This window comes from Nylanderia fulva, unplaced genomic scaffold (assembly GCF_048542155.1).
Source record: "Nylanderia fulva isolate GAGA-0341 unplaced genomic scaffold, ASM4854215v1 Scaffold102, whole genome shotgun sequence".
Classification (NCBI taxonomy): Eukaryota; Metazoa; Arthropoda; class Insecta; order Hymenoptera; family Formicidae; genus Nylanderia; species Nylanderia fulva.
Genome location: NW_028189215.1, coordinates 25,943 through 35,895, shown reverse-complemented (window position 1 = coordinate 35,895; position 9,953 = coordinate 25,943). Strand labels below are relative to the sequence as shown.

At 27.9% G+C, this 9,953-nt stretch overlaps 2 protein-coding genes and 1 pseudogene across 2 annotated transcripts; 2 read left to right on the top strand and 1 right to left on the bottom strand.

Moving 5' to 3' along the window:
* Positions 1-1,422: 1,422 nt before the first annotated feature.
* LOC146725146 (uncharacterized) lies at positions 1,423-3,657 on the top strand (annotated as a pseudogene).
* Positions 3,651-5,704, top strand: LOC146725145 (uncharacterized). The gene is made up of 3 exons (XM_085484135.1): positions 3,651-4,185; positions 4,659-4,913; positions 5,433-5,704. The coding sequence occupies exons 1-3, from the start codon at positions 3,915-3,917 to the stop codon at positions 5,567-5,569; spliced, it is 663 nt and encodes a 220-aa protein (XP_085340261.1). The 5' UTR covers positions 3,651-3,914; the 3' UTR covers positions 5,570-5,704.
* Positions 5,705-8,282: 2,578 nt separating this feature from the next.
* Positions 8,283-9,300, bottom strand: LOC114936524 (ABC transporter C family member 9-like). The gene is made up of 3 exons (XM_029309772.2): positions 9,012-9,300; positions 8,739-8,930; positions 8,283-8,670 (listed from the first exon to the last, which is right to left on the bottom strand). The coding sequence occupies exons 1-3, from the start codon at positions 9,017-9,019 to the stop codon at positions 8,451-8,453; spliced, it is 420 nt and encodes a 139-aa protein (XP_029165605.2). The 5' UTR covers positions 9,020-9,300; the 3' UTR covers positions 8,283-8,450.
* Between the last annotated feature and the right edge of the window lie 653 nt (positions 9,301-9,953).

The following is a 9,953-nucleotide window of genomic DNA, read 5'->3' as shown; positions in this document are numbered from 1 at the left end:
TAAATATAAAGATGAATAAATATATATATATATATATATATACATATATATATATATGTCCAGAGGCAGTTTTCGGGACATTTTTATACCACCTGATTTTATTATCTTATATTACGCAGAGCATTAATATATACCTATATATACTCTTTTTTTATTTTTATATGCCGTATTTTCTTTGGCCAGTTTAATTATATATAGATGGGCAGTTTTCCGGACTTTCTTTTATTTTGTATATTTTATGCTATAAACAATATAGAACCACTTTTCATTAATAGAAATATGTTTAGGAAGTAATATCTAATAACTTTAATTATAAAAAAGTTGCGATTAATACCTATCAAAGGCAAAATGTAACAATGTCCTGAAATATACCCTTTTATAGCTATACAACTTTATATAAATCCGCGATTTCCAGGACATAATAATATTTTTGATATTTATTGTTATACAATAGAAATATCTGTAATTTTTTTAAGTAATAATAATAATCGTTATTTAATTTCAAAAATTACATTGCAAGATTCAATTATTTAATATTAAATCTTTTGAAAGTAATAAAATGTTCTGGAAACTGCCACTATATAATACAAGGCAGATTTGAGGACCGAAAAATCATTCACAATGTCTGTGTTTAAAACACTAACAATAAGCGTAACAGAAAACAAATAGTTACTTAAATAATTAATATTTTATTTCTTAAGAAATTTCTCTTCATGTAGTTGTTATATATTTGTTACATATCTCTGTAATAGCCAATTGCGTAACTTGAGCTTATTGCGGAACTTGAGTCTATTTGGCTAGAGATTATAAAGTTGTTAGTGAAAATGAAAGTTGTTAGATTGCCAGACATTAATTTCGATCATTTAATTGTCTTAATATTATTCTTTTAGGACATTAACTATGATTTATCAAAAGACTTCAAAACTGCTACATTATCATACAATGGCAGTTTTGGGGACATCTCTACGAATGATAATGATCCTAATATCGATATATCACTTTTGTGCAATAATAATAACATTAATGCTAATAATTCTAAGAATAACTATGAGTTTGATAATAATGTGATACTTTCATGTGATGATGATAATAACTGTCATGTAAATACTGATATTAATATTAATTTTATGAACTATTGATTTACTATTGCAAAAAGTTTCAGAGTAAAATTGCACGTCATTTAGAAAATGTGCATAAATTAAAACCTGAAGTAAAGAAACTTGTATTATTACCAAAAGGTGATCATATTTTTCAATTCTGTATAATTATTTAAGTTTATAATATATTTTTTTATAAATATTAATAAATATAAATATTTTTTTAATATAATATTAATATGTTATAATTTTTATTAATATATTTACATTATATATACATTATTTACATTACATATACATTATTTAATATTCTCATTGCAGGTAACTTAAAAAGAAAACAAATTATAGAGTCTATTAGACAGAAAGGGAATTTCATACACAATACGGATCCTTCCTTAAATACGAGAGAATTAATTGTTTGTCGAAGGCCTGCCAAAAATAGTTGCAAAACAGTACAAGATTTAATAAGTTGCGCAAAGTGTAAAGGATGGTTCACTAAAAATAATATCAGGCATCATTTTAAAGAATGTGTAGGAAAATCCAAGGGCAGAAATGTACAAGTTATAGGACGTGCTGTGATGGGCAGAATCCATGAATGTGCAAGTGAGATAGTAAGAAAATTTTTATTCCCAGTTTTGAGGAAAGATGATGTTACACAAAGTATTAAATACGATAAATTATTAATAACATTTGCGAACAAATTATGTATCAAATACAATCATCAACACCAACAAGATATGATACGTGCTAAACTTCGATTATTAGGAAGGTTTCTTATCGCAGTGAAAGAATATAACTCTAACATAACAGAGTATCTGATATATATAATCCTTACATATATGATGATTGTCTTAAAGCAGTAAATAAAGTAGCTTATTTTGATGTTATTAATAAAAAATAAGGTGCACCATCAGTTGCGTTAAATATTGGGACATATTTAAAACAAATTGGTAATTTGCTAATAACAGAATGCATAAAGCTAATGATATAGAAATGCAAAATGCTACAGAAAACTTTAAAATTAGTACAAGAAGATTATGGTATATCTATAAACAGAACAGTAGAATACATTATTTACAATATTTACAATATATATACGCTATTTACATTATATATACATTATTTACATTATATATACATTATTTACATTATATATACATTATTTATTATATATACATTATTTATATTATATATATAATACATTATATACATATTTTTTGTTTGATTTTTAACAGGTTAATATTAATATAAGTCATAAAAATCCAAATTTTTTATACAGCACCGCTTTTTCATTTACTTTTCAGTTGGGGAAAGCATGCTATGCGAACAAACTTATTGGCGAAACAGGCACCTTCCATATTTATTAGCAGCATTGCATAAAATGTTTAATATATATAAAATTTCGGTTTACATTTAATGAAAATCGTTTCGTTTAGTTTGTACGCGATTGCATCACATTAAATAAAAAATGTCATGATATATATATTACGTACGTATAATACATGTTTATTTACGATTCCTAACTAGACATTTTACGTGTCTTCTCTTGTGTTTTATATTCACATGATATTTATGATAATTACAAAAAAATAATATATATCATGACATTTTTCATTTAATGTGATGCAATCGCGTACAAACTAAACGAAACGATTTTCATTAAATGTAAACCGAAATTTTATATATATTAAACATTTTATGCAATGCTGCTAATAAATATGGAAAGTGCCTGTCCCGCCAAATCATAAGTTTGTTCGCATAGCATGCTTTCCCTAACTGAAAAGTAAATGAAAAAGCGGTGCTTATTAAAAAATTTGAATTTTTACGACTTATATTAATATTAACCTGTTAAAAATCAAACAAAAAATATATATAATGTATATATAATATAAATAATGTATATATAATATAAGTAATGTAATTGTACAATTGCACAAAATAGTATCACTATTCTATATTTATTTAAATAATATAAAATGTTTTCATTGCAATAATATTGTTAATATTGAGCACAACAGCACGTAACTTTTTATTCGATTTTTAACAGGTTAATATCAACTTAAGTCGTAAAAATCTAAAGTTTTTACTCAGCACTGCTTTTTAATTTTCTTTTCAGTTAAATTCTTGCATCAACGCGTTAATTTCTGGTTATTTATTATTACATTAAGATTATGGTATATCTATAAACAAAACAGTAGAAGAAAATATGACACAAAATAAAAGACAGAAAAAAGTTATGCTTCCATCTATGGAAGATATAAAAAAATTACACTCATATCTAAATAACAAAAGAAAATCATTGTATGCAAAACTTCAGGAGAAATTTAAATACGAAACATGGCTAGAACTTGCAAAAGTTACACTTACATCAATGCAAGTTTTTAATAGAAGAAGAGCAGGAGAAATAGAACGGGTTACTATTGACGATTTTATTACTCGCGAAGGTATAACGAAAAAAACTCATTTAGATTTATACAAATCATTAGGCACAAAATTACAGCAGCTAAAAATTATTATTACTATTATTTATTTATAAATTTTATTTGTGCGTGTAATTAAATTATATATATGGTATATGATGCAAAATAATTACCCACATATAACTTTAGTATAATTGCTGATAAATACGTAAGATTCTTAATTCGTGGAAAATTGGGACGTACAGTGCCTGTGATTTTAGACATGGAATTAGTTCAATGTGTTGAACTAATTTAGAACCAGCGAAAGGATGCAAATGTTCCTGAAAAAAATCCGTATGTGTTTGGCATACCTAGTAGTACCAAACGCCATTTCAAATATTTAAGAGCGTGTATCCTTATGCGATATTCTTCTAAAAAATGTGATACACAAATACCACATTCTTTAAAACGTACTAAATTACGTAAACATATTGCTACAACATGCATTACGTTAAATTTATCTGACAATGAAGTGGATGATTTGGCGAACTTTATGGGACATCACGAAAAAATTCATAAACGCCATTATCGACAGTCAATAGCAGCTGTAGAGATAGTTCGTATGACAAAATTTCTTGAAACAGCATTAGGTGAAAATGAGCAACAGCAATCTAATAATAGTGATTCAGGTATATACACTATTTATCTTATTATATATATGCCACAAGTACTTTTTATATATTAATTTTTGTATAAAATATATTAATTATTGTATTCCTTTTTTAAACTTTTCTGCATTCTTAATATATCTATTTAATTAGAAGAAAAAATCAGACAAAAGTCCGTATAAACCAAAACTTATGAAATTAAGGCTAATGTGTGCCACGATCATGGATGTCTGTGTAGAAATAAAAGTAGTAATAATGAATGCAACAATGAAACGTTACGTTTGGAACCTATTAAATCAAAGTATGAATATGATATATTCATTGAAATGGATTCAAATTGAGAATACGTTTCATTATGGTGTTCATTCTCCTTTACTCAATTTTTATGCATCGACGTCCGCGGTTGTAGCATATATTAGCCCTTAGTTTCAAGAATTGGTTTACACATATATACATATATAATAATTATCATAATATTGTATTATTATTAACAGAAGAGGAAGAGATGCAAGAAACAAACAAAGATACTTCGAGTGCAGAATCGGAAAACGATGCCGAAACATGTATGATAAGTTCACGTAAACCTTCTTTATTACGAACAGAAAGGAAATTACCGAAATTTCTTAGCGTAACAGATGAACAACAAAAATCTGTAAAAAAAAAAATCGTGCATCAAAACCATACAATAGTGAATAATGACAATGATTCTGACGAAACTTATTCCCCAAAGATAAAGAAACGTCGCAGTAGTAAGTTTATTTTCTCATTTTTACATATTGTATTCAGTTTTTATAAACTTATCAAGTCAGAGTAGATTTTCTTTTAAATATTATTTAGTATTATATTTTCATGTGACTATGTCAAAGTATATTAATATATTAAGCTTTTATTTATAATGCATTTTTTGATAGAATTTTAATGTACATAATAACAATATTTAATTAAAAAATAATAATGATAAATGATAAAGGTTCCACACACATTAGCTTAATTTAATTATACATTTATTTATATTATTTGTATTTTTTATATTATTTTATATTTTTTATTTTTGTATTACTATTTCTTTTTATTCTTATAATTATGACGTTATAATTTTAATATTTTCTTATTAATGAAAGTTTGTCAGTACTCTGAAGAGAATTTTAAAGTAATTTTATTCTATTAGTAATATAAATAAAAATACATTAAAATAAAATTTAAGTAAATTATTGCTTTTTATATAGAAATATTTATTCTGATTCATAGATAATTAATTTATTTTGTAGCATCTCCATTTGGTATAACAAAAAAAAGACGGACGGAAGAAGAACGTAATACAATATTGAAAGAATTTCAAAAAGAAATTACCACTTCACAGCTGCCATCTAACAAAAAAAATTTCCTGTGTAAAAGAAAAAATTAAGTGCTTATTTAATCGATACGTTGCTCAAATTAAAACGTGCATCCCTAACTATATATCTGGCAAAATTAAACGTCACTAAATGAATAAATATTTTTTCAGAAAATATTTATTTAGTCAAATCGGAAATATTTTAATTTTTTATTCAAAAATAATACGTAGATTACTTGTATTTAAGAAATTGCAAAAAATAAGTAGAATACCTAATTTTTATTATTTCAACACATAAAACTTAAAGTTAAGTTACGTTGTGAGAATTTTATAAAAAAAGAAGTTAGAGAAATTGCACTGCGCAAAGTCATTTATTTTGATTTCTTCATATATTTATATTATATGTAGAGTAGCAGTACTGTGTAGTTATTACAATTCTTTTATTGATAATATATATTCATGATTACAAGTGCAATATGTGAAATTAATTATATGACACATTAAGCTAAAAGTTAAGTTACATTGCGAGAATTTTATAAAAAAGAAAGTTGGAAAAGCTGCACTGCGCAAAGCTATTTATTTTGATTTTTTCATATATTTTCAGTTTTTATAAATTTATCAAATCAGAGTGAATTCTCTCTTTAATATTATTTAGTATTATATTTAGTATAATATTTTAGTATTATATTTAGTATTATATTTTAGTATTATATTTAGTATTATATTTTACTATTATATTTGTCACTATGTCAAAATATATTAATATATTAATCTTTGTGATCATATCTCTCAGAACAATGCGTGGATTATTTCTATTTAAACTATTAACAATTGCCAAAAAATCGTCTTTACTTTCTATAAAAATAAAGTAATTTTAATTATTTAGATATAAGTAATCAGAAATTAACGCATTGATGCAAGAATTTAACTGACAAGAAAATTAAAAAGCGCTGTGTAATAACTTTAGATTTTTTACGATTTATATTAATATTAACCTGTCAAAAATCAAATTAATATGTTATGTGCTGTTGTATGCACTTAATACGTACAATATTATTGCAATGAAAACATTTTATATTACTTTAAATAAATATATAATGATACTATTCTGTACAATTATACATATAATACATGTTTTTCTTAAAATTCCTATTAACTGAACAATTAATGTGTATCGTCTTGTGTTTTATATTTATCACATGATAATTACAAAAATTTTTAAAAATTTGAATACCTAAAAGATTATAACTTAACGACATTTCCCATTATGTAAAAAAAATGCAAATTAAAAAAAATTAAGAGTTTAACTAGGCTCTGTAATATATAAATATAAATTTAACATATATAAGATAGGCAATAAGAGCCAAATCGCGGATGACAGTGCGTTATTCTAAACGAAACTAAATTTTTTCGTTAGAATTAAATACCTGTGCACAAGGCACCAAATTTTTACTTGGACACGGCCAAGATATAAAATTGGAATAATCTCTACAAGAGATTTTTAATTCCATGTATCCCCTATTCCCCCTAAAGAAATAAAGTGCGAGAGAAAAATATAGATCCGAAAGTCGCAGAATCGGGAATCGAACCCGAGACCTTTCGCTTGCCGGGCGACTGCTCTTCCAACTGAGCTATTCAGATCCTTTCGATTCTATACTTTTCTCTGTTATATATATATATATTAATGTTGGTAAATAAACGCCTTTAAGCCAGCGTGTATAAATTAAGAGTTTAACTAGGCTCTGTAATATATAAATATAAATTTAACATATATAAGATAGGCAATAAGAGCCAAATCGCGGATGACAGTGCGTTATTCTAAACGAAACTAAATTTTTTCGTTAGAATTAAATACCTGTGCACAAGGCACCAAATTTTTACTTGGACACGGCCAAGATATAAAATTGGAATAATCTCTACAAGAGATTTTTAATTCCATGTATCCCCTATTCCCCCTAAAGAAATAAAGTGCGAGAGAAAAATATAGATCCGAAAGTCGCAGAATCGGGAATCGAACCCGAGACCTTTCGCTTGCCGGGCGACTGCTCTTCCAACTGAGCTATTCAGATCCTTTCGATTCTATACTTTTCTCTGTTATATATATTAATGTTGGTAAATAAACGCCTTTAAGCCAGCGTGTATAAATTAAGAGTTTAACTAGGCTCTGTAATATATAAATATAAATTTAACATATATAAGATAGGCAATAAGAGCCAAATCGCGGATGACAGTGCGTTATTCTAAACGAAACTAAATTTTTTCGTTAGAATTAAATACCTGTGCACAAGGCACCAAATTTTTACTTGGACACGGCCAAGATATGCTCTTGGAAGAGCAGTCGCCCGGCAAGCGAAAGGTCTCGGGTTCGATTCCCGATTCTGCGACTTTCGGATCTATATTTTTCTCTCGCACTTTATTTCTTTAGGGGGAATAGGGGATACATGGAATTAAAAATCTCTTGTAGAGATTATTCCAATTTTATATCTTGGCCGTGTCCAAGTAAAAATTTGGTGCCTTGTGCACAGGTATTTAATTCTAACGAAAAAATTTAGTTTCGTTTAGAATAACGCACTGTCATCCGCGATTTGGCTCTTATTGCCTATCTTATATATGTTAAATTTATAAAAAAAATTATTTAAATTAATTTTGAAATATTTATCTTCAGAAGAAATGCAGAAAATGTTTACACTCTTAGTTCTAGTTTCTTAATAATAATTGTTAGAATCCATGAGGGGTTACATAGAACCCATAATTAAACATTGGATTTACGAAGATAATTTTTCAATTTGAGGTACTTAAAAATTTTTTATTCAAAAGCAAAGCAAATGAGAAAATAAGAAAAAGAGACTAATTTCACAGAGATAAATAAATATCAAGTTATTAATACACGAACAATTGCTTTCTCGAATATTACAGATAAGAAGTACCTTCGCATTGTGTAGCACAGCTCTGACTAAGCAGAACAATTGTCTCTGCCCAGTGCTGAGATTACTACCACCTTCATCCAAGACTGCATCCAAACCATCCAATCGATGAAAAAAAGAATGCACTTTACATTTCTCAAAGGTTTTGTATATATGTGCATATAGGTATACTGATCCAACGGATCCACATTCTCTCGATTAGTACCCGAGAAAAGAAACGGATTCTGAGGTATAATTGCTAAACGGGATCTGGAATGTTTTTCTTTTCTTTACAACTGTTAACATACAATGATTATTTTTTGCAAGTTTATGAATACCTTAATGTGTTCAGTTGTAACGTTTGAATATTCACGATGTCGATTAATATACTCCCAGAACTGATCTCTGTCAGTCTAAACAACGAAGCTAGTAACGAACTTTTTCCAGCACCGGTGCGACCAACGACGTCTATTTTTTCCGCTGGTCGAGTAACGAATGTTATCTCTTTCAACGATGGCACTAAATGGTTCCTGCGAATATAATTACAAAAATTTCTTTTACCAAATGTTACAATCGTGCATTATCTTTATCAAAAAATTTGAAAAGATTACCTGTACATCAAAACAACTTTTTTAATTCCACAACACTTTGACTAGGCCACGCGTAAGGTTGATTAGTGCCCATTGTATTTTCAGTCGGCACATGATCTAAATACTGTTTAACTCGTTCCACCGCAATCTCTCTCTCTCTCAGTCTCAGTAACACCAGCGTGATGACGCGACACGCGATATGCGACGAATCGCGAGAATAGGATTTTTTACCTATTCATATAAACGCGATGCGCGATTACGAAACCTAACATCATTTATTGCATATTTACCATTTATTGCAATTCTATAATTTAATGACAATATCACTCTCGGATCGATGTCGTTGCACGTTTATTTATGACCAAAGAGATCCTCTTTGTTTATAACGACATCGCATCTATAGATAGGATCGCAGTAAATCGCTCGTCGCGCGCTACAAATCTTCAAACTTGGTCAACTTTTTTGCGATGTCGCACTCTATAGTGCGACGGATATAACGTGCGAAAAAGCTGTACGCTCATTGGATATCGCGCATCGCGTGTCGCGTCATCGCGCTGGTGTGCAGGAGCCATAAAGGTGCCTTTACATGCTAGCATCAAGCGTCAAGCATCTACGTTTGCGCAGATGTCACATAAGATAAGAAAATAGCTTCTTGTGGCTAATAATATTAATAAATATAATAAATATAATGATTATAATTAATATTATATTAATTTTCAGTACTAATATGTGCTAATATTCATTTGATCTCGACTTATTCATTGTATGATCTTCGTATGATTCATCTTATTATTAGCAGCAAGAAGCTGAAATCTATTTTATTTAACATTTGCGCAATGAGTTTTTGCGCCGACACGTTTGATGCTATCATATAAAAGCATCTTTATATCCAAATAATCCAATAGGATCGCATTGGAGCGAGAAGTATGTTGGGGGGAAGCCTGCTATGCGAACAAACTTATA

Coding starts and splice junctions, on each gene's coding strand:
- LOC146725145 (XM_085484135.1), top strand. CDS start 3,915: ATGCGATATTCTTCTAAAAAATGTGATACACAAATACCACATTCTTTA. Junction 4,186..4,658: donor ATCTAATAATAGTGATTCAG/GTATATACACTA, acceptor TATTATTAACAG/AAGAGGAAGAGATGCAAGAA. Junction 4,914..5,432: donor GATAAAGAAACGTCGCAGTA/GTAAGTTTATTT, acceptor TTTATTTTGTAG/CATCTCCATTTGGTATAACA.
- LOC114936524 (XM_029309772.2), bottom strand. Junction 8,671..8,738: donor TTACAACTGAACACATTAAG/GTATTCATAAAC, acceptor AAAACATTCCAG/ATCCCGTTTAGCAATTATAC.